The following is a 25,558-nucleotide window of genomic DNA, read 5'->3' as shown; positions in this document are numbered from 1 at the left end:
TCTCAGGCAACACACTCCTGCTTTGCTCCTACTGCGTAACTTCGGCACTTCCAGAGACCGCCCATGGAGCGCCCATGTTGCTTTATTGGGTGACGTGACGTCAAAACGCTGTACCGCGCACTTTCGCGCACTTTCTGTTACTTGTCCTGGAGGATGGTCACGTGGGTAACGTTAATCGATTCTCGCGTCTCACTGCATTGATGCAGAATCTTTTCATGCCGCATCGCGATGCATCGTCAAAACGATTATTTCTCCTACATTGGTGTGTCCGGTCCACGGCTTCATCCTTACTTGTGGGATATTCTCTTCCCCAACAGGAAATGGCAAAGAGAGCACACAGCAAAAGCTGTCCATATAGCCCCCCCTCTGGCTCCGCCCCCCAGTCATTCTCTTTGCTGCTCTGAACAAGTAGCATCTCCACGGGGATGGTAAAGAGTATGTGGTGTTAGTTGTAGTTTTATTTCTTCTATCAAGAGTTTATTTTAAAATAGTGCCGGTTTGTACTATTTACTCTACAACAGAAAGTGATGAAGAGTTCTGTTAAAAGAGGAGTATGATTTTAGCACCAGTAACTAAAATCCATTGCTGTTCCCACGCAGGACTGTTGAAACCAGAGAACTTCAGTTGGGGGGAACAGTTTGCAGACTTATCTGCTCCAGGTATGACCAGTCTCTTTTCTAACAAGACATAGTAATGCTAGAAGACTGTCAGTTTTCCCTTATGGGACCGGTAAGCCATTTTCTTAGACTCTGTAACAGAATTAAGGCTTATAAATTGGGCTCTATGCTGGTTGACACTATTGTGGGCTAAATCGATTGGTTTATATCATATTTATATGACATTTGGAGTGTTTTGTGAACTTTTAAACACTTTTGGGAACATTTTATTACGCCTGGCAGTTGTTTAGACGCCTAATCTAGTCAGAAAGGCCCCTTCACTCTGGTATGCAGAGGGAGGAGGCCTCATTTTCGCGTCTCAGTTGCGCAGTTACTTCTAAAGGCAGTGCATGCAGCTTCATGTGAGAGGGTCCTGTGGCTGAGAAACCGACTCAGGAAGGCTTATTTCTGTGGTGAATAACCCCTAAGGAAGGTAAAAGCCGCAGCAAAGTCTGTGGCAGGGACTGTAGTGTGTTTAAACCGGTAAATTGAACTATTAGCTCCGGTTTGCTCATTTGAGGGTTTAGAGACTTGAAATTTGGTGTGCAATACTTTCAAAGCATTAAGACACTGGGGTATAAATTTTATAAAGATCGGATATTTCCTTGATAGTTTTTCGAACATTCAGAAATAAAGTGTGCTCTTTTTATTATTTAAAGAGACAGTAACGGTTTTGTTTAAAATCGTTTTTATTGCATTAATAGCCTGCCTAAATCTGTCTAACATGTCTGTACCTTCAGATAGCATATGTTCTGTGTGTATGGAAGCCAAGGTGGTTCCACCTTTAAATGTATGTGTAAATTGTGCCATGGCGTCCAAACAAAGTAAGTACAGTACTGTCACATTTAATAAGGTTGCCCAAGATGATTCTTCAAATGAAGGTAGTGGGGATAGCTCATCATCCTCTCCTTCTGTGTCAACACCAGTTTTGCCCGCGCAGGCGATACCTAGTACATCTAGCGCGCCAATGCTTGTTACTATGCAGCAATTAACAGCAGTAATGGATAATTCTATAGCAAATCTTTTATCCAAACTGCCAGCATTTCCTAGAAAGCGTGATTGCTCAGTTTTAAATACAGAGGATGAGCAAGTTGGCGCTGACGATAATTTATCTGTTATACCCTCACACCAATCTGAGTTGGCAGTGAGGGAGGGTCTGTCTGAGGGAGAAATTTCTGATTCAGGAAAAATTTCTCAGCAGGCAGAACCTGATATCGTGGCATTTAAATTTAAGCTAGAACATCTCCGCGCCCTGCTTAAGTAGGTGCTAGCTACTCTTGATGATTGTGATTCTTTGGTAATTCCAGAGAAGTTGTGCAAAATGGACAAATTCTTAGAGGTCCCAGTGCACGGTGATGCTTTTCCGATACCCAAGAGGGTGGCGGACATAGTGACTAAGGAGTGGGAGAAGCCAGGTGTCCCTTTTGTTCCACCTCCTATATTTAAGAAAATGTTCCCCATTGTCGACCCCAGAAGGGACGCATGGCAAACGGTCCCTAAGGTAGAGGGGGCAGTTTCAACGTTAGCCAAGCGCACAACTATTCCTATTGAGGACAGTTGCGCTTTCAAAGATCCTATGGATAAAAAATTGGAAGGATTGCTTAAAAAGATATTTGTTCAGCAAGGTTTCCTTCTTCAACCAATTTCGTGCATTATTCTTGTCACCACGGCGGCGTCTTTTTGGTTCGAGGAACTAGAAAATTCGCTCGAAAAGGAGACTCCATATGATGAAGTCATGGACGGAATTCACGCACTAAAGTTGGCTAATTCCTTTATTTTGGATGCCGCTTTTCAATTGGCAAAATTAGCGGCGAAAAATTCAGGTTTTGCAATAGTGGCGCGCAGGGCGCTTTGGCTAAAATCTTGGTCGGCGGATGTGTCGTCCAAAACAAAATTGCTTAATATTCCTTTCAAGGGTAAGACCCTTTTCGGGCCAGAATTGAAGGAGATTATTTCAGACATCACTGGGGGAAAGGGCCATGCCCTCCCACAGGATAGGCCTTTCAAGGCTAAGAACAAATCTAATTTTCGTTCCTTTCGCAATTTCAGGAACGGACCGGCTCCTAACTCTGCAGCCTCTAGACAAGAGGGTAACACTTCCCAGCCTAAACCAGCATGGAAACCATTGCAAGGCTGGAACAAGGGTAAACAGGCCAAGAAGCCTGCTGCTGCTACCAAGACAGCATGAAGGAGTAGCCCCCGATCCGGGACCGGATCTAGTAGGGGGCAGACTTTCTCTCTTTGCTCAGGCTTGGGCAAGAGATGTTCTGGATCCCTGGGCACTAGAAATAGTCTTTCAGGGGTATCTTCTAGAGTTCAAGGACCTTCCTCCAAGGGGAAGGTTCCACATGTCTCGCTTATCTTCAGATCAGATAAAGAGACAGGCATTCTTACATTGCGTAGGAGACCTATTAAAGATGGGAGTGATACACCCAGTTCCATCAGCGGAACAAGGTCTGGGTTTTTACTCAAACCTGTTTGTAGTTCCCAAAAAAGAGGGAACTTTCAGACCAATTCTGGATTTAAAAATTCTAAACAAATTCCTCAGTGTTCCATCATTCAAAATGGAAACCATTCGGACGATTTTACCAACAATCCAGGAGGGTCAATATTTGACTACCGTGGACTTAAAGGATGCGTACCTGCATATTCCTATCCACAAAGATCATCATCAGTTCCTGAGGTTCGCCTTTCTGGACAAACATTACCAGTTTGTGGCTCTTCCATTCGGTTTAGCCACTGCTCCCAGAATTTTCACAAAGGTGCTAGGGTCCCTTCTAGCGGTTCTAAGGCCGAGGGGCATTGCTGTAGCACCTTACCTAGACGACATTCTAATCCAAGCGTCGTCCCTTTCCAAAGCAAGGGCTCATACAGACATTGTTTTAGCCTTTCTCAGGTCTCACGGGTGGAAGGTGAACATAGAAGAGAGTTCCCTGTCCCCGTCCACAAGGGTTCCTTTTCTGGGAACAATAATAGATTCTGTACAAATGAAGATTTTTCTGACAGAGGTCAGAAAGTTAAAGCTTCTAAACGCTTGTCAAGTTCTTCAATCTATTCCTCAGCCTTCCATAGCTCAGTGCATGGAGGTAATAGGATTAATGGTTGCAGCAATGGACGTGGTTCCTTTTGCTCGAATTCATCTAAGACCATTGCAACTGTGCATGCTCAAACAGTGGAATGGGGATTATGCAGACTTGTCTCCCCAGATTCAAGTAGACCAGGTAACCAGAGACTCACTCCGCTGGTGGTTGACTCAGGATCACCTGTCTCAGGGAATGAGTTTCCGCAGACCAGAGTGGGTCATTGTCACAACCGACGCCAGTCTCTTAGGTTGGGGCGCGGTCTGGGACTCCCTGAAAGCTCAGGGTCTATGGTCTCGGGAAGAGTCTCTTCTCCCGATAAACATTTTGGAACTGAGAGCGATATTCAATGCGCTCCTGGCTTGGCCTCAACTAGCGAAGGCCAGATTCATAAGATTTCAGTCGGACAACATGACGACTGTAGCGTACATTAATCATCAGGGGGAACAAAGAGTTCCTTGGCGATGAGAGAGGTATCCAAGATTATCAAATGGGCGGAGGATCACTCCTGCCATCTATCTGCAATTCACATCCCAGGAGTAGACAACTGGGAGGCGGATTATTTGAGTCGTCAGACTTTCCATCCGAGGGAGTGGGAACTCCACCTGGAGGTCTTTGCCCAGTTAACTCAACTATGGGGCATTCCAGATATGGATCTGATGGCGTCTCGTCAGAACTCCAAGGTTCCTCGCTACGGGTCCAGATCCAGGGATCCCAAGGCGACGCTAGTGGATGCATTGGTGGCGCCTTGGTCGTTCAATCTAGCTTATGTGTTTCCACCGTTCCCTCTCCTTCCCAGGCTTGTAGCCAGGATCAAACAGGAGAAGGCCCCGGTGACTCTAATAGCTCCTGCATGGCCAAGCAGGTCTTGGTATGCAGACCTGGTGAATATGTCATCGGCTCCACCATGGAAGCTACCTTTGAGACAGGATCTTCTAGTACAAGGTCCATTCGAACATCCAAATCTAGTCTCTCTGCAACTGACTGCTTGGAAATTGAACGCTTGATTCTATCTAAGCGTGGGTTTTCAGATTCAGTTATAGATACTCTGGTTCAAGCCAGAAAACCTGTGACTAGGAAAATTTACCATAAGATATGGCAAAAATATATCCGTTGGTGCGAATCCAAGGGATTCTCTTGGAGTAAAATTAAAATTCCTAGGATACTTTCCTTTCTCCAAGAGGGTTTGGATAAAGGTTTGTCAGCTAGTTCTCTAAAAGTACAGATATCTGCTCTGTCTGTTTTGTTGCACAAACGTCTGGCAGCCGTGCCAGATGTACAGGCGTTTGTACAGGCGTTAGTCAGAATCAAGCCTGTCTACAGACCTATAACTCCTCCATGGAGTCTAAACTTAGTTCTTTCAGTTCTTCAAGGGGTTCCGTTTGAACCCTTACATTCCATAGATATCAAGTTACTATCTTGGAAAGTTCTTTTTTTTGGTTGCTATTTCTTCTGCTAGAAGAGTTTCTGAATTGTCTGCTTTGCAGTGTACTTCACCCTATCTGGTATTCCATACAGATAAGGTAGTTTTACGTACCAAGCCTGGTTTCCTTCCCAAAGTGGTTTCCAACAGGAATATTAACCAGGAAATAGTTGTTCCTTCTCTGTGTCCGAATCCAGTTTCGAAGAAGGAACATTTGTTACACAACCTAGATGTGGTCCGTGCTTTAAAATTCTATTTAGAAGCAACAAAGGATTTCAGACAGACATCATCCTTGTTTGTCGTTTATTCTGGTAAGAGGAGAGGGCAGAAAGCTACTGCTACCTCTCTTTCCTTTTGGCTGAAAAGCATCATCCGATTGGCTTATGAGACTGCCGGACGGCAGCCTCCTGAACGAATTACAGCTCACTCTACTAGAGCTGTGGCTTCCACATGGGCCTTCAAGAACGAGGCTTCTGTTGATCAGATCTGTAAGGCAGCGACTTGGTCTTCTCTGCATACTTTTGCCAAATTTTACAAATTCGATACTTATGCTTCTTCTGAGGCTATTTTTGGGAGAGAGGTTTTGCAAGCCGTGGTGCCTTCCGTTTAGGTTACCTGACTTGTTCCCTCCCTTCATCCGTGTCCTAAAGCTTTGGTATTGGTTCCCACAAGTAAGGATGAAGCCGTGGACCGGACACACCAATGTAGGAGAAAACAGAATTTATGTTTACCTGATAAATTTCTTTCTCCTACGGTGTGTCCGGTCCACGGCCCGCCCTGGCTTTTAGTCAGGTTTAAAATTTTTATTTCTGTACACTACAGTCACCACGGCACCCTATAGTTTCTCCTTTTTCTCCTAACCGTCGGTTGAATGACTGGGGGGCGGAGCCAGGGGGGCTATATGGACAGCTTTTGCTGTGTGCTCTCTTTGCTATTTCCTGTTGGGGAAGAGAATATCCCACAAGTAAAGATGAAGCCGTGGACCGGACACACCGTAGGAGAAAGAAATTTATCAGGTAAACATAAATTCTGTTTTTTGACAGGCCTAATGGACATTGCCCTTAAAAGGGCATTTAGCTCTTTTGCAGGCCCAAATCCCTAACCTAAAAAACAAACCCACCCAATACACCCTTAATAAAATCCTAACACTAACCCCCGAAGATTCACTTAGCGGGAGAAGTCTTCATCCAAGCGGCAAGATGTCCTCAACGAAGCCGACAGAAGTGGTCCTCCAGACGGGCAGAAGTGGTCCTCCAGACGGGCAGACGTCTTAATCCAGACGGCATCTTCTATCTTCATCCTTCCGGCGCGGAGCGGGTCCATCTTAAAGACATCCAACGCGGAGCATCCTCTACAAACGACGGCTTCTTCGTAATGAATATCTCTTTAAGTGACATCATCCAAGATGGCGTCCCTTAGATTCCAATTGGCTGATAGAATTCTATCAGCCAATCGGAATTAAGGTAGAAAAAATCCTATTGGCTGATCCAATCAGCCAATAGGATTGAGCTGGCATTCTATTGGCTGTTCGAATCAGCCAATAGAATGCAAGCTCAATCCTATATGCTGATTGGATCAGCCAATAGGATTGAAGTTCAATCCTATTGGCTTAATTCCAATTGGCTGATAGAATTCTAAGGGACCCATCTTGGATGATATTCATTACGAAGAAGCCGTCGTTTGAAGAGGATGCTCCGCGTCGGATGTCTTGAAGATGGACCCGCTCCGCACCGGAAGGATGAAGATAGAAGATGCCGTCTGGATGAAGACTTCTGCCCGTCTGGAGGACCACTTCTGTCGGCTTTGTTGAGGACATCTTGCCGCTTGGATGAAGACTTCTCCCGGTAAGTGAATCTTCAGGGGTTAGTGTTAGGATTTTTTTAAGGGTGTATTGGGTGGGTTTATTTTTTAGGTTAGGGCTTTGGGCCTGCAAAAGAGTTAAATGCCCTTTTTAAGGGCAATGCCCATCCAAATGCCCTTTTCAGGGCAATGAGGAGCTTATTATTTTTTTTAGTTAGTATTTTATTTGGGGGGTTGGTTGTGTGGGTGGTGGGTTTTACTGTTGAGGGGGTTGTTTTTGTATTTTTTTTTTTTACAGGTAAAAGAGCTGATTACTTTTGGGGCAATGCCCCGCAAAAGGCCCTTTTAAGGGCTATTGATTAGTTTAGGCTAGGGTTTTTTATTTTGGGGGGCTTTTTTTATTTTGATAGGGCTATTAGATTAGGTGTAATTAGTTTTAAGATCTGTAATTTATTTTTTATTTTCTGTAATTTAGTGTTTTTTTTTGTGATTTAGCTAATTTAATTTATTTAATTGTATTTAATTTAGTTAATTTATTTAATTGTAGTGTTAGGTGTTATTGTAACTTAGGTTAGGTTTTATTTTACAGGTAAATTTGTATTTATTTTAGCTAGGTAGTTCTTAAATAGTTAATAACTATTTAGTAACTATTCTACCTAGTTAAAATAAGTACAAACTTGCCTGTAAAATAAAATTAAACCCTAAGCTAGCTACAATGTAACTATTAGTTATATTGTAGCTAGCTTAGGGTTTATTTTATAGGTAAGTATTTAGTTTTAAATAGGAATAATTTAGTTCATGATAGAAATATAATTAAAATAAATCTAAATAAAATTTCTATTAGGGGGTGTTAGGGTTAGATTTAGGTTTAGGGGTTAATACATTTAATATAGTGGCTGCAACGTTGGGGGCTGCTGATTAGGGGTTAATAAGTGTAGGTAGGTTGCGGCGACATTGGGGGCGACAGATTAGGGGTTAATAAATATAATGTAGGTGTCGGCAATGTTGGGGGCAGCAGATTAGGGGTTAATAAGTATAATGTAGGTGGCAGCGGTGTCCGTAGCGGCAGATAAGGGGTAAATAAGAATAATGTAGGTGTCGGCGATGTCGGGGGCGGCAGATTTAGGGGTTAATAAGTGTAAGATTAGGGGTGTTTAGACTCGGGGTTCATGTTAGGGTGCTAGGTGTAAACATACGTTTATTTTCCCCATAGGGATCAATGGGGCTGCATTAATGAATTTTACGCTGTTTTTTTGCAGGTGTTAGACTTTTTCTCAGCCGGCTCTCCCCATTGATGTCTATGGGGAAATCATGCACGAGCACGTACAACCAACTCACCGCTGACTTAAGCAGCGCTGGTATTGGAATGCGGTATGGAGCTAAATTTCTTCTGTTATGTGTGATCAGTCCACGGGTCATCATTACTTCTGGGATATAACTCCTCCCCAACAGGAAATGCAAGAGGATTCACCCAGCAGAGCTGCATATAGCTCCTCCCCTCTACGTCAGTCCCAGTCATTCTCTTGCACCCAACGACTAGATAGGATGTGTGAGAGGACTATGGTGATTATTCTTAGTTTTTATGACTTCAATCAAAAGTTTGTTATTTTAAAATAGCACCGGAGCGTGTTATTACTTCTCTGGCAGAGTTTGAGGAAGAATCTGTCAGAGTTTTTTACTATGATTTTAACCGGAGTAGTTAAGATCATATTGCTGTTCTCGGCCATCTGAGGGAGGTAAAGGCTTCAGATCAGGGGACAGCGGGCAGATGAATCTGCATTGAGGTATGTAGCAGTTTTTATTTTCTGAATGGAATTGATGAGAAAATCCTGCCATACCGTTAAAATGACATGTATGTATACACTTCAGTATTCTGGGGATGGTATTTCACCGGAACTACTCTGTTAAAGGTCACTAATCCTTTTTAATAACTATTTATCATGTTAAACGTTTTTGCTGGAATGTAGAATCGTTTACATTGCTGAGGTACTGTGTGAATAAATATTTGGGCATTATTTTCCACTTGGCAGTTTTTTTGCTTTAATTGTGACAGTTTCGTTTCTCTTCACTGCTGTGTGGGAGAGGGAGGGGCCGTTTTTGGCGCTCTTTGCTACGCATCAAAAAAATACCAGTCAGTTACTTTTATTTTTCCTGCATGATCCGGTTCATCTCTGATAGATCTCAGGGGTCTTCAAACTTCTTTGAAGGGAGGTAAATTCTCTCAGCAGAGCTGTGAGAATTCTTATAGTGACTGTGAATAAAAACGTTGCTTTGTATTTTTTATGTCAAATTTAATTATTGTTATTTTACTAATGGGAACAAACCTTTGCTAAAAGTTTTGTTATTTTAAAGTTTGATGCTATAACTGTTTTTCAGTTCATTATTTCAACTGTCATTTAATCGTTAGTACCTCTTTGAGGCACAGTACGTTTTTTTGCTAAAAAAGATTATAACCAAGTTGTAAGTTTTTTTGCTAGTGTGTTAAACATGTCTGACTCAGAGGAAGATATCTGTGTCATTTGTTCCAATGCCAAGGTGGAGCCCAATAGAAATTTATGTACTAACTGTATTGATGCTACTTTAAATAAAAGTCAATCTGTACAATGTGAACAAATTTCACCAAACAGCGAGGGGAGAGTTATGCCGACTAACTCGCCTCACGCGGCAGTACCTGCATCTCCCGCCCGGGAGGTGCGTGATATTTTGGCGCCTAGTACATCTGGGCGGCCATTACAGATAACATTACAAGATATGGCTACTGTTATGACTGAAGTTTTGTCTAAATTACCAGAACTAAGAGGCAAGCGTGATCACTCTGGGGTGAGAACAGAGTGCGCTGACAATGCTAGGGCCATGTCTGATACTGCGTCACAGCTCGCAGAGCATGAGGACGGAGAGCTTCATTCTGTGGGTGACGGTTCTGATCCAAACAGATTGGACTCAGATATTTCAAATTTTAAATTTAAATTGGAGAACCTCCGTGTATTACTAGGGGAGGTCTTAGCAGCTCTCAACGATTGTAACACCGTTGCAATACCAGAGAAACTGTGTAGGTTGGATAAATACTTTGCGGTACCGGCGAGTACTGACGTTTTTCCTATACCTAAGAGACTAACTGAAATTGTTACTAAGGAGTGGGATAGACCCGGTGTGCCGTTCTCACCCCCTCCAATATTTAGAAAGATGTTTCCAATAGACGCCACCACTCGGGACTTATGGCAAACGGTCCCCAAGGTGGAGGGAGCAGTTTCTACTTTAGCTAAGCGTACCACTATCCCGGTGGAGGATAGCTGTGCTTTCTCAGATCCAATGGATAAAAAATTAGAGGGTTACCTTAAGAAAATGTTTGTTCAACAAGGTTTTATATTACAACCCCTTGCATGTATCGCGCCGATTACGGCTGCGGCAGCATTTTGGATTGAGTCGCTTGAAGAGAACCTTAGTTCATCTACGCTAGACGACATTACGGACAGGCTTAGAGTCCTTAAACTAGCTAATTCCTTCATTTCGGAGGCCGTAGTACATTTAACCAAACTTACGGCTAAGAACTCAGGATTCGCCATACAGGCACGTAGGGCGCTGTGGCTAAAATCCTGGTCAGCTGATGTTACTTCTAAGTCCAAATTACTTAATATACCTTTCAAGGGGCAGTCTTTATTTGGGCCCGGTTTGAAAGAGATTATCGCTGACATTACAGGAGGTAAGGGCCACGCCCTACCTCAAGACAAAGCCAAAGCTAAGGCTAGACAGTCTAATTTTCGTCCCTTTCGGAACTTCAAAACAGGAGCAGCATCAACCTCCACTGCACCAAAACAGGAAGGAGCTGTTGCTCGTTACAGGCAAGGCTGGAAGCCTAACCAGTCCTGGAACAAGAGCAAGCAGGCCAGGAAACCTGCTGCTGCCCCAAAGACAGCATGAACCGAGAGCCCCCGATCCGGGACCGGATCTAGTGGGGGGCAGACTCTCTCTCTTCGCCCAGGCCTGGGCAAGAGATGTTCAGGATCCCTGGGCACTAGAGATCATATCTCAGGGATACCTTCTAGACTTCAAATTATCTCCCCCAAGAGGGAGATTTCATCTGTCAAGGTTGTCAACAAACCAGATAAAGAAAGAAGCGTTTCTACGCTGCGTACAAGATCTGTTAATAATGGGAGTGATCCATCCGGTTCCGCGGTCGGAACAAGGACAAGGGTTCTACTCAAACCTGTTTGTGGTTCCCAAAAAAGAGGGAACTTTCAGGCCAATCTTAGATTTAAAGATTCTAAACAAATTCCTAAGAGTTCCATCGTTCAAAATGGAAACTATTCGGACAATCTTACCCATGATCCAAGAGGGTCAGTACATGACCACAGTGGATTTAAAGGATGCTTACCTTCACATACCGATCCACAAAGATCATCACCGGTATCTAAGGTTTGCCTTCTTAGACAGGCACTACCAGTTTGTAGCTCTTCCATTCGGATTGGCTACGGCTCCAAGAATCTTCACAAAGGTTCTGGGTGCCCTTCTGGCGGTACTAAGACCGCGAGGGATTTCGGTAGCTCCATACCTAGACGACATTCTAATACAAGCTTCAAGCTTTCAAACTGCCAAGTCTCATACAGAGTTAGTTCTGGCATTTCTAAGGTCGCATGGATGGAAAGTGAACGAAAAGAAGAGTTCTCTTTTTCCTCTCACAAGAGTTCCATTCTTGGGGACTCTTATAGATTCTGTAGAAATGAAGATTTACCTGACAGAGGACAGGTTAACAAAGCTTCAAAATGCATGCCGTGTCCTTCATTCCATTCAACACCCGTCAGTAGCTCAATGCATGGAGGTGATCGGCTTAATGGTAGCGGCAATGGACATAGTACCTTTTGCACGCCTACACCTCAGACCTCTGCAATTATGCATGCTAAGTCAGTGGAATGGGGATTACTCAGATTTGTCCCCTACTCTGAATCTGAATCAAGAGACCAGAAATTCTCTTCTATGGTGGCTTCATCGGCCACACCTGTCCAGGGGGATGCCATTCAGCAGGCCAGACTGGACAATTGTAACAACAGACGCCAGCCTACTAGGTTGGGGCGCTGTCTGGAATTCTCTGAAGGCTCAGGGACTATGGAATCAGGAGGAGAGTCTCCTTCCAATAAACATTCTGGAATTGAGAGCAGTTCTCAATGCCCTTCTAGCTTGGCCCCAATTAACAACTCGGGGGTTCATCAGGTTTCAGTCGGACAACATCACGACTGTAGCTTACATCAACCATCAGGGAGGGACAAGAAGCTCCCTAGCAATGGTGGAAGTATCAAAGATAATTCGCTGGGCAGAGTCTCACTCTTGCCACCTGTCAGCAATCCACATCCCGGGAGTGGAGAACTGGGAGGCGGATTTCTTGAGTCGCCAGACTTTTCATCCGGGGGAGTGGGAACTTCATCCGGAGGTCTTTGCCCAAATACTTCGACGTTGGGGCAAACCAGAGATAGATCTCATGGCGTCTCGCCAGAACGCCAAACTTCCTCGCTACGGGTCCAGATCCAGGGATCCGGGAGCGGTTCTGATAGATGCTTTGACAGCACCTTGGAACTTCGGGATGGCTTATGTGTTTCCACCCTTTCCGCTGCTTCCTCGATTGATTGCCAAAATCAAGCAGGAGAGAGCATCAGTGATTCTAATAGCGCCTGCATGGCCACGCAGGACTTGGTATGCAGATCTAGTGGACATGTCATCCTGTCCGCCTTGGTCTCTACCTCTAAGACAGGACCTTCTGATACAGGGTCCATTCAAACATCAAAATCTAACTTCTCTGAAGCTGACTGCTTGGAAATTGAACGTTTGATTTTATCAAAACGTGGTTTTTCTGAGTCGGTTATTGATACCCTGATACAGGCTAGGAAGCCTGTTACCAGAAAGATTTACCATAAAATATGGCGTAAATACCTATACTGGTGTGAATCCAAACATTACTCATGGAGTAAGGTTAGGATCTCTAGGATATTGTCCTTTCTACAAGAAGGGTTAGAAAAGGGTTTATCAGCTAGTTCATTAAAGGGACAGATTTCAGCTCTGTCCATCTTGTTACACAGGCGTCTGTCAGAAAATCCAGACGTCCAGGCTTTTTGTCAGGCTTTAGCTAGGATCAAGCCTGTGTTTAAAGCTGTTGCTCCGCCATGGAGTTTAAACTTAGTTCTTAACGTTTTACAGGGTGTTCCATTTGAACCCCTTCATTCCATTGATATAAAATTGTTATCTTGGAAAGTTCTGTTTTTAATGGCTATTTCCTCGGCTCGAAGAGTCTCTGAGTTATCAGCCTTACATTGTGATTCTCCTTATCTGATTTTTCACTCAGACAAGGTAGTTCTGCGTACTAAACCTGGGTTCTTACCTAAGGTGGTCACTAACAGGAATATCAATCAAGAGATTGTTGTTCCATCCTTGTGTCCAAATCCTTCTTCAAAGAAGGAACGTCTTCTACACAATCTGGATGTAGTTCGTGCCCTCAAGTTCTACTTGCAGGCAACTAAAGATTTTCGCCAAACTTCTTCCCTGTTTGTCGTTTATTCTGGACAGAGGAGAGGTCAAAAAGCTTCTGCTACCTCTCTCTCTTTTTGGCTTCGTAGCATAATACGTTTAGCCTATGAGACTGCTGGTCAGCAGCCTCCTGAAAGAATTACAGCTCACTCCACTAGAGCTGTGGCTTCCACTTGGGCCTTTAAGAATGAGGCCTCTGTTGAACAGATTTGCAAGGCTGCAACTTGGTCTTCGCTTCATACTTTTTCCAAATTTTACAAATTTGACACTTTTGCTTCTTCGGAGGCTATTTTTGGGAGAAAGGTTCTTCAGGCAGTGGTTCCTTCTATATAATGAGCCTGCCTATCCCTCCCGTCATCCGTGTACTTTTGCTTTGGTATTGGTATCCCAGAAGTAATGATGACCCGTGGACTGATCACACATAACAGAAGAAAACATAATTTATGCTTACCTGATAAATTCCTTTCTTCTGTTGTGTGATCAGTCCACGGCCCGCCCTGTTTTAAGGCAGGTAAATATCTTTTAAATTATACTCCAGTCACCACTTCACCCTTGGTTACTCCTTTCTCGTTGATTCTTGGTCGAATGACTGGGACTGACGTAGAGGGGAGGAGCTATATGCAGCTCTGCTGGGTGAATCCTCTTGCATTTCCTGTTGGGGAGGAGTTATATCCCAGAAGTAATGATGACCCGTGGACTGATCACACAACAGAAGAAAGGAATTTATCAGGTAAGCATAAATTATGTTTTTGCGCTACGCTCACTTCTTGCCTTTTAACGCCGGATTTGTAAAAACCTGTAATACCAGCGCTGCATGTAAGTGAGCGGTGAGAGAAAACTGCTAGTTAGCACCACACAGCTCTAAACGCAAAACTCGTAATCTGGCCAACTGTGTTCACTGATGTGGAGTTCCTAGGAGCCAGCACTGGCTAAAACTGCAAGTCTGTCAAAAGAACTGAAATAAGGGGGCAGTTTGCAGAGGCTTAGATACAAGATAATCACAGAGGTAAAAAGTGTATTTATATAACTGTGTTGGTTATGCAAAACTAGGGAATTGGTAATAAAGGGATTATCTTTTAGAACAATAAAAAATCAGGTGTAGACTGTCCATTTAAATGTTAATAAAGTTATTACTTGACTGTAAGATAAATTTTAGAACAACCTGTTAAGAACATTGCACTTGTATTCTATTGTGTTATTTATTTTGCATTTAGTTTGTCATCATTTATTTTTTAGAAGAATATTCATTTGCTAGGTTAAAGCAACTATATTGACTTTTATATAAAGAGAACATACATTTTTCGTTGTTGTCTTCTAATATTTATATCTATAACCTTCTTAGGTAATATGATTACGTTTCCGGTGACAACATCCTGTCTTATGCACTTAAATGGACATTTCACCCAAAAACTTTCTGCCCTTTAAATAATTCCCAATGATCCTTTTTACCTGCTAGAGTGTATTAAATTGGTTGCAAGTAGCTCCTTTACTCATATTTCAGCATTTGAAATAGCTGATTTAGCTTGTGGTTTCCCAACCTATACTGAAAGTTTTGATACTGACAAGCCTAAGTAAACACAGCCAGCAGAATAGATTACTCTCACAGTGAGGTGCAGGATAGTTAAAGGGCCACTAAACCCAAAATCTTTCTTTCATGATTCAGATAGAACATACAAATTTAAACAACATTACAATTTACTTCTATTATTTATTTTGCTTCATTTTTTAGATATCCTTATTTGAAGAAAAAGCAATGCACATGGGTGAGCCAATCACATGAGGCTTCTATGTGCAGCAACCAATCAGCAGCTACTGAGCATATCTAGATATGCTTTTCAGCAAAGAATATCAAGAGAATAAAACAAATTAGATAATAGAAGTAAATTAGAAAGATGTTTAAAAATGCATTATCTTTCTAAATCATGAAAGAAAAAATGTGGGTATCATGGCCCTTTAAGTAATAAAATGATAATTTTCCATTGTTCTCTTTATGTATTGAGCTTTGTGTTCCAGACAAATATAAGATAAGGATGCAAGTCTGTGTACATAAAAGTGATGACATAATGAGATCTGATATTACCTGAAGCTCAACCCATTGTAATAGGCTGTGGTTTCAAAGCACAAAACCAGCTACTTCAGATACACAAATAAACCTGAAAATGCAATTTCTCAAATATTTTATACTCTGCAGTTGGTATAACAAGTCATTTTTAAATACATTTATGGAAAAACAATTTTGCAGTGTACTGTCCCTTTAAATGATGAAATTAAAATCTTGATGTTGCACAAGAATAGCTTTGTCATTTTTTTTTTCTGCTTGAAGATTGTGTTGCATCAGAATTGAGAAGCCTACTGGAAGAAAGAAAACACGTTAGATAACTAGGTTTTAATTGATTGTGTAACTTTAAAATGTTACAATTGGCAGAAAGTACTTAGTGCTTGCAAACTCTTGTGGTTATTTTCTATTCATATGTATATATTTTTTTCTAGCTTAGGGATGAACATCATGGAATTTAAATGAAGACCTAAAAACTGAAATGCCAAAGAAAAAAAAGAACTCTTCTCTGAGCCCATTAAGAAAACCATCAGCAAGTTCCTCTGCCAGCTCTTCAGTTGCTCTAGAGTCATTTTCACAGCAGCCATTGGCAATGAGTAATAACAACAATGAAGGACTTTTCAGTAACATGTGTGAGATGTTCTCCAACTTGGATCCTGCTTTGGTTGATACAGTTCTCTCTGAATATAAAGATGGTAAAATATGTAATACTTTCATTTTCATAGTAATGCAATCACTGATGTCTGGCTTCATGGAATGTGATGGTATTATGGTGAATAATTAAGATCTAGGAAGTGTATTGCTAACTATTTCCCTTAAAAGGACATTGTTCACTAGATTTTTGCATAAATGTTTTGTAGATTATCCATTTATATAGCCCATCTGAGAGTCTTTTTGTAAAAATGTATAGTATTGGCTTATTTTTAAATTACATTTTTTTTGATTTTCAGACTCCTAATCAAGCCCCAAAGTTTTAGATGTATACTGATTTATACAGACTTCAGACTGCTTATGTTTGTATAATTGTTCTTTTCATATGAGGGGGAGGAGGGAGGTTCTGCTTTCAGCCCCTTTCAGTGAGTGTGGCAGGCTAATCTCATCAACAGTGGTAAATTGGGAGCTTCTATGTGTTTTTTTTTTTTTTTTTTAAAGGTTTTAGATCAGTATCTGTTCATATTCTTCTTTATAGTAGTGTCTATTACATGTAGTTAAGTGAAAATTGGTGTATACTGCCCCTTATGCTTTCTTTATCCATATTCTCTATGGAAAGTATTGCTTTTTAGTAGTTCGTACATTTTAACAAATTGCATTATGTAGAAGGATGCTAAGAGTGCATTTTGCATGATGCACTCTAAGGATGCAATCTTTTTTTAGTATACTTTTGTAATTTAAATTAAGTTTCCTTTTATAAGCTATCTTGGTCCTAATAGACGGCTTCTCTGCAAATGATCAGTCATTTCAGATAAATTACATTTTATCCCTGATCAGTGCAGCTGAACATTGGGTTAAATAAATGGTTATTTTTGTAAAAAAGGAAGTGTGAGTCAGCCTTAAAGGGACAGTATACACCAATTTTCACATAACTGCATGTAATAGACACTAATATAAAGAATAATATGCACAGATACTGATATAAAAATCCAGTATAAAACTGTTTAAAAACTTACTTAGAAGCTCCCAGTTTAGCTCTGTTGAAAAGGTCATCTGGAACACCCACTATATAGCAAAAATAAGACACCCCTCCTCTCCTGCATATGAAAAGACCCATTATACAAACAGAAGCAATCTGAAGTCAGTATACATCAGTATACTTCTAAAACTTTGGGGCTTGGTTAGGAGTCTGAAAATCAGAGCAATGTTTGTTAAAAATAAGCAAAACTATACTTTTTTTTTCTTTTTTTTTTTTAAATATTTTTTTTTATTTAGATAAATGACCATGAGAACAACAAAAACAGGCAGATAAATAACATTTGTACATAACATAGTACTTTCAATGTATCGCATTTTGTAAAGTGGATACATCTAGAGGAGAGAATGCTGAGTAGTAAAGTCCATTGTCTTTGAGTCTCCAATCTTTCCCCACCTATCCGGGTGGGACTGCTGTAGACCGGACCTCTATGGAGAGACAATCTCATTTCCAATTGTCTGAGCGGATCAGCATTTGACATATATTACATAAGACCATAACATAGTTGTTCTTACCAACATCTTAATTAAACCATTTTATGCTTTAAATAAAGAATACTAAATTCCCTTGAGATCTGTGATGAGTATAAAAACTAGGAGAGAGAGAGAAAAAGGGAGATAGGGGGAGAGGGGAGGGGGGAGATAGGACGGTTTCATATTAGGGAAAGGATAGGGAGGAGCAGGGTTATTCATATAATCATGGGATGTTACAGTGTGAAAGTGTTATAGGGGCGTAGTGGGATACACAGCTAAATTTATTCTGGGCCATATGCCCAGATCATAATCTGGAGGTCTTCTGACCCATGTATGTGGGAGAAATATGCCTCCATTGTCTTTACAAAACTTAAGATGTCAACCACCTGTTTCTAAGAGGGTTAGACCCGCTGAAGCCACATTCGGGCTATGGCCAATTTGATTGCTAAAAATAGGTAGATACAAAATAATTTCTGCGGTAGTCAGATGCTTAGGCAGAATGTGAAATAGGCAGATGCTTGGTGATGTGAGTATTTGAATGCCTTTCGAGGTGCAATACTAGAGTGCCTTTTGCCAATGTGGCTGGATCTGCGGACAAGAACACCAAATATGCTGAGGAGTCCCCAGCGCCTCACATCCCCTCCAACATTTGGGAGAGTTGGCGGGCGAGATTTTAAACAAGTGGATAGGCGTCATATGCCATTGTAGCAAAACTTTAAGAAACAACTCATACAGGGTTGTACAATGTGTAGCTTTTTTAGTAAGCTGTGCTGCATTCTTCCATTGTTGTGGTTCATGCAAGAGCGCTAAGGAGGCTTCCCAGTGCTTTATGGGAAGAGATTTATAAAAAACCGGGGTGTTCATAATAACAAGGTATGAGAGAGACAATAGCCTTGTAGGAGGAGATGGTGAATCCCACCTCGTTTCCCACCCAGTCTTAGCTCTCAGAGGGCCTCTATCAAAGCCCCATGATATTAGAAGACTACGTAGTCTCCAAAATTCAAAATGTAGGATAAGGGGTGGGTTGAACTTCCGGAGAAAACCTTGAAAGGTAAGTAACTTATCTCCTACATAAAGATCTGCTATCTTAGTTAAACCCAAACTAGGCCAGAGATTCGGGTGAGTGTCAGGCAGAGATAATAGCAGCCCTCTCAGAGAATGGGTTGGTGAGGGGTGAGGCGCAACATTAGGAAGATTGTGATTCTTGTCCCAAAATTTCAGATTCGATTTTATGATAGGGTTAACAAAGAGCAGGTGGTCTAGAATGCTTGGGAATCCACAGCAAATCCCTCAGAGCATATCCCACTGGGAGAGATGCCTGTTCGATTTCAGCCCATCTGCTCTTTAAAGTGGAGCCCCATAGGGTCACTTGGGATAATCTAGCAGCTTCATGGTATCGTAAGATATTGGGAGCAGCCGCCCCTCCAGCCAATACCAGCTGCTGCAAGATACTAGTAGCGAGTCTCGGGGCCTTATTGTGCCAGATGAATTTATTGCAGAGCTGTTGGAATTTATGGATCTTGGATCTGGGAATTGGGATAGGTAAGGAACGAAACAAATAGGTTAGTTTGGGGAGAAGGCTCATTTTAAATGCTGCTATCCACCCTAGCCAATACAGTGAGGGGACATTCCATGTTTCAGTGGATTTTTCAATGTCTGATAGTAAAGGGGAAAAATTTAAGTATCATATTCGGTATGTCATGAGACAGGCAGACACCAAGATGTTTGATGTGTGACGTGGACCACAGAAACTTGTATTTATTCTTAAGCGTGTCAAGAGTTTCGTCCGGGATATTTATTGTATAAGCTTCTGTTTTAAGAACATTAAGCTTGTAGTAACTGACTAAGGCAAATCTCTCCAGTAAGGAAAACAACTGAGGTAGGGAGGTAAGAGGGTCAGATATAAGTACTGTCAAATCATCGGCGAACAGTGCTATTTTCTGTTCTGTATGATGTATATCGACCCCTCTGATCTGGGGACAAGATCGAAAAGCTTCAGCTAGCGGTTCCATCATAAGGGTAAATATGAGCGGGGACCCTTGTCTCGTGCCATTCGTTATTAAAAAGGGTTCAGAACAAAATCCCAGACCCCTGACCACTGCTGATGGATTAGATTAGAGCGCTGCAATCGATGTGATAAAAGGTCCTGGGAGTCCGAACTTCCGCAACACAGCAAACATATATCCCCAGTCCACCCTGTCGAAGGCTTTTTCAGCATCCAACAACAGGGTGACACAGGGTAGCTGCATTCTATGGGCCTCAAAGAAGACGTTCAGGAGTCTTCTGGTGTTATCAGGCCCCTGACGTTTTAAGACAAAACCCACCTTATCAGGGTCAACTAATACAGGTATCAGAGAGTTAAGGCGTGATGCTAGTATTTTGGCATATAGCTTGACGTCGAGATTCAACAGCGATATAGGCCTATAGCTCCCGCAAAGCATTGAGTCTTTCCCTTGTTTCGGGAGGGTGATAATAGTGGCTTGTAAGAATTCAGCCGGAAAAGCCCCCGGGAACTTGCCAGTGTGAAAAAGCGCATTAGAATGGGGATCAGTTGTGTTTGAAATTTTTTGTAAAATAAATCTGAGAAGCCGTCTGGCCCTGGTGATTTGAAAGCTTTAAGGGATTTAATAGCTGCCTTAATCTCTAACGCCGAGATGGGGTTTTGTAAAAAATCTATTCGGTCTTGAGTTACCGTGGGGAGATTTAAGGTGGAAAGAAATGTATCAATTACATCAGGAGTTGGGGGGGGGGGGAAGCGTGTCATCCTGTTTTAGATTGTACAGGGAAGCATAGTATTCCGCAAAAGCATTCCCAATGTCTTTTGGCATGGTAACATGTTGTCCTCCCACTTTCAACATAGGAATACGTGCCGCTGCCGTCTTTTGCCGTAACCTATTGGCAAGCAACCTATCGGCTTTATTGCCTTTATGGTAATAAATTTCTTTAAGCCTGAGAAGCTTCACTGCTGACCGCTCATTTTCTAACTTGACTATCAGCGTTTTAAGGGGTCTATTAATTGTTTAGATAATGTGGTTGTGGGGTTTGTTTTATGCTAGTGCGATATCTTACGAAGGTTCGTAAGGAGCTGTGCCAAAGTTTCCCCCTTACGTTTTTTTCTCTGCTGCTGCTATTTTTATAAATGAACCCCGAATATACGCCTTCAACGCAGCCCACGGCGTGAAATCATCTACCTCCCATGTGTCGTTCAGCAGTAGAAACTCCATTAGATCTTTGGCAATGGAAGCTGCCGTCCCGGGAGATGTAAATAAGTGGGGAAATAATCGCCACGTTGAGGAACGTTGTAGTTCCAACAAAGAACGTACAGCGATGTGGACAGGATCGTGATCCGACCATGAACATTGGGGAATCCAGGCACGAGTTAAATTATCTAAGAGACCTGGGTCACAAAAAAAGAAATCTATTCGCGAATAGAATAATAGGAAAAATAGGTATAGTCTCGGACAGAAGTGTTAAGGGTACGCCAAATATCAAACAGATTGAACTGATAGATCAAATTCCGGAATTTGTGTGAGAGTTCAGTTGCGGGTTTAATTAACTTACGAGTCACATCTGACCGCCTATCCAGATTAGGCTCCCAAACAATATTGAAATCCCCTGCGAGTAGCAAGAGACCTTGGCGTAAAACTTCCAATTTCTGGAGGAATTTACGTAGTGAGCGGATATGCTGTTTGTTGGGCCCGTAATAAGAAGCCAGTGTATAAGTAACACCATCCAGCCTTCAGATAAGAATTAAGTATCTACCTTGAGGATCTGACTCAACAAGAATGTTCTCATAGGAGACGTCCTTATCTATGAGAATAGCCGTTCCTCTAGATTTCTGAGAGAAGCTAGCGGCCTCAACCACCGGGAGCAGTTTAGATTGAATAGGTATTTTTGCACCCTTCACCCAGTGAGTTTCCTGGATAAAAGCCAGATGGGCTCTAGATTTAGCTAAGGATCGAAGAAAAATGCTGCGTTTGGTCTGGGAATTGAGTCCCCTTACATTATGGGTTACGCAGTAATATGACATGATTTTCTTATGTTACCACCTCTCGTGGGAATGGTTTAGAAGGGGGGTGAACGAACAGGGGGTGGGACTCAAAAGGGAAGGAAAAAGGGGTGTAGGAAGGAGGAGAGAAAAAAAAAAAATTAGAAAGTCAAAATACACTCAGCACAGTCTCAAAGACAATGGTATAAGCGATAAGGGGAATACATGAATGCAGTATGTATAAGAGATAAACCGCATATGTAGCCTCTGAAACACAATTTCAGAGTACTTTAAGTGGGGGGGGTAACCAGTAGTATTAAGCAGTAGTAATTGTCAGTTAAGCAGTAAAGAGAAACCAAAAAGAAGGATAAGGAGAAACAACAAGAGAGGAAAAGAAAGAACAAAAGAGGGGGGAGGGGAGAGGCATAATCTCTGGACCGGGAAAGAGGAAGAAAAAGAAAAGAAGGGGGGACAAAAAAAATGGGGGGTTAAGTGGGGATTAGGTTGGTTGTAAGAGTCGTGTCAGTGTTATTATGATGGTTACATTGCATCCAAATAACAATAATAACTGGAACAGGAATAACAAATGAACTTGTAGGCTAAAATTATATCTTAACATTGTAAATCGCTGTATGCAGCCTATGAGAAACAGATAACATCTGCAGCATAGCAATGTAAATGATATTATACAATACAACAGTGACACATACATAGTAATTTGCGGTGTATAGCATATGAACCAGTTATGGAGCAAGTAAAACCAGCAATATAACATTGCAGGTAGGGTCAAAAAACCAATAGCAAACATAGAAGTAAACTGCAAATATGCATCCTCACACCTAGGTTCACATCTGTAGGATAAGGCAAAGCACAATAGTATTGACATAGAGTTACAAGTATAACCATAAACTAGATATGAGAAAAATTGGTTGTAGGAGTCATGTCAGTGATAATGGTTACATTGCATCCAAATAACAGTGATAACTGAAACAGGAATGACAAATAAAGTTGTACGATAAAATTATACCTTAAAGGGCCACTAATCCCAAAATCTTTCTTTCATGATTCAGATAGAACATACAAATTTAAACAACATTACAATTTACTTCTATTATTTATTTTGCTTCATTTTTTAGATATCCTTATTTGAAGAAAAAGTATGCATATGGGTGAGCCAATCACATGAGACTTCTATGTGCAGCAACCAATCAGCAGCTACTGAGCATATCTAGATATGCTTTTCAGCAAAGAATATCAAGAGAATAAAACAAATGAGATAATAGAAGTAAATTAGAAAGATGTTTAAAAATGCATTATCTTTCTAAATCATGAAAGAAAAAATGTGGGTATCATGGCCCTTTAACATTATAAATCACTGGGTGCAGTCTATGAACCTATTTGGAACAGATAGCATCAGCAGTATAACAGTGTAAATGACATTATATATTACAACAATGACACATACATAGTAATTCACAGTGTACAGCATATGAACCAGGTATGGAGCGAGTAAAACCAGCAATATAGCATTGCAGGTGGGGCCAAAAAAACAGTAATAAACACAGTCGCAAACTGCAAATATGCATCCTCCACACTTAGGTCCATATCTGTAGAATAAGGCAAAGCACAATAGTGTTGACATAGAGTTACAAGTATATCACTAAACCATAAACTGGGTATAAGGAAATATAACAGTTAAGGACAAGTGGAAAGAGGAAATAAAAATAAAGGGAGAGGGTGTTAAACTGTCTGAAAGAATTGTGCCATTAACAAAAGTGGTTGCAGTGCATCAGTATTGTAATAATAACTGCATCACAAACAATAGTTAAACTTCCTAAGATAAAATTATATCGTAACATTATAACTCACAGTGTACAGCATATAGCCCAGTTATGGAGCAAATAAAGCCAGCAATATAACACTGGTAGTGAGGTAAAAATCCAATGACAAACCACAAAAGTAAATTTCAAATATGCATCTTCCACATTTAAGTTTAAATCTTACAAGATAAGGTAAGGCACAATAACAACAACACAAAATAACATGTGTAACACAAACACATATATTAGGCAGAAGAGGACGTAATAGTTAGGGGAAGAGAAGAAGAAAAAAAAAAAAGGGGGGGGGAGAGAGAAGTGAAAGGGAATACATTTACACTGACTCATTTAGCCATTACATTTAAGGAATAGGGAGCAATAAATCTCCATTTGCCAAAAAATGACTTGCATTTTGAGTTTCAAGATAGAGAAAAGATGGGTGTGAGCACATCACTCTCCTTACCCTCCGTGTTCATCCATCATCCTCCTCTTGAGCTTGGCTCAAAGTAGCTGAGTCCTTGGAGTGTCTTTGTGGAAGTGGGTCCCATTGTGGAACCAACGGATCCAATGAGCTTTGAGATGGGGTACGGTGTGGTGGTGTAGAGCTCCACAACTTCAAAAGGCCTTGACTCTGTTCTGTTGTGGTGACAATATACTGTTGATTGTCTTTTAGAACAAAAAGTCTGGTCGGATGACCCCATCTGTACTTTATGTTATGAGCTCTAAGAAATTTAGTAAAGTCTCCAAATGATTTCTGTTGCTGAAGGGTGTGGTGGGATAAATCTGCAAAGATGTTAATGTCCTTAAACTGATCTTGCAATGTAGTTTTAGTAGTAGTAGTTTTAGTAATGGAGGCTCTAACCAACCGCTCCTTATAAGTGTAGAAATGTAACCTCACAATAATGTCACTTGGCTTGTCAGTAGTTAAGCTTCTGGGGCGTAGGGCCCTGTGTGCTCTGTCGATGAGCCCCTCATTTGGATTCAAGGGTGGTGCAAGGTGGTTAAAGAATTCAGACAGATAGGTAATCAGGTCACCCGGAGCCACACTCTTAGGGATTCCTCACAGGCGTAAATTATTACGGCGGGATCGATCCTCAGCATCCGCCACTTTGGGCATATGTAAGAACATTAGCTTGCTCAACCACCATGTCCTCTTGCTTCCTCTCAACAGTATCCAATCGTTCTGATGTAGAAGTTAGATCTCGCCGCAGATCTGCCAGTGAGGCAGTTATCTGAGTTTGAAAAGAGGAATGATGCGCCTCAAGCAGAGATTGCAGTGATGTTAGGATAAACGTGGGTGTCAGTCGCTGGAGCAGCATCCTGGAGGGCCCGGAGAGTAGTGGCCACCATATCTGTCATAGGTGCAGAGATGATTGAGCTGTCCTGCGAGTCTTCATTTGTGGATGGTGAAATAGGGTTAAAGTGGTCCGCCACTGTTCTCTTAGGACCTGTAGGTAGCTTAGGTTTCCTTTTATTTGACTGCGCCATTCATATAGATTTGAAGAACACAATGAATGACCAGAGCCAAAGCCAAAAAGGAACAGGCTAGAATAGAGAGATAAGTCAGTGCAACATGTATATAGTAGGGTCCAGAGACCTGTGATCTCCCCCTCCCCACAGGTAGTGCATTTAGCAATTCATTTGTAAATTAGGATAATGTCCATCAAAAATTGTAAGAGATTCTTCTTCTCTTTCCCTCTTTATATAAGGCTAGTTTTGGCCCACAGTGCAGGTGTTTCAATATGTATCAGGACTAAGTACAAAACCATAAAAAAGAAAAAGATGGCACTCCTAATAGGAGAAAGTGTGCTCCAGAGTTGGCATTTATTGGCTTCACTGGTTTGATGTACTGGGAGCCTGGGTCACCCCTATCAGCGTGTGAAGAACTCTATAGACAGCAGTTCAGTATACATACCCGGTGGGCAAATATTCAAAAATAGGTCCTCTCCACCACTGCACAGGGTATAAGGAGAAACTCACTTTGCCGCTGGCTATGAGAAATCTATGGGCTCAGGCCCTCCACCAGAGGCCAGATCACTTCAAACCCTGACGTTTAGAAGTGGATTAT

General features: G+C 41.7%; 1 protein-coding gene across 4 annotated transcripts in view; it reads left to right on the top strand.

Annotated features, from left to right (window-relative positions):
- Positions 1–25,558, top strand: part of N4BP2 (NEDD4 binding protein 2) — a 462,788-nt gene that overhangs the window by 44,178 nt on the left and 393,052 nt on the right. For 3 of the 4 annotated variants that reach the window (XM_053704039.1, XM_053704038.1, XM_053704041.1), the window contains exon 2: positions 15,960–16,220. In XM_053704039.1, coding sequence (XP_053560014.1) covers positions 16,007–16,220 — 214 coding nt within the window. In that variant the 5' untranslated portion in view covers positions 15,960–16,006. Of the gene's footprint in view, positions 1–14,289; positions 14,476–15,959; positions 16,221–25,558 lie in introns of those variants that run through there. The other variant, XM_053704040.1, reaches the window with a different exon arrangement.

Source organism: Bombina bombina, chromosome 2 (assembly GCF_027579735.1).
Source record: "Bombina bombina isolate aBomBom1 chromosome 2, aBomBom1.pri, whole genome shotgun sequence".
NCBI lineage: Eukaryota > Metazoa > Chordata > Amphibia > Anura > Bombinatoridae > Bombina > Bombina bombina.
This window is presented reverse-complemented; position numbering and strand designations above follow the sequence as displayed.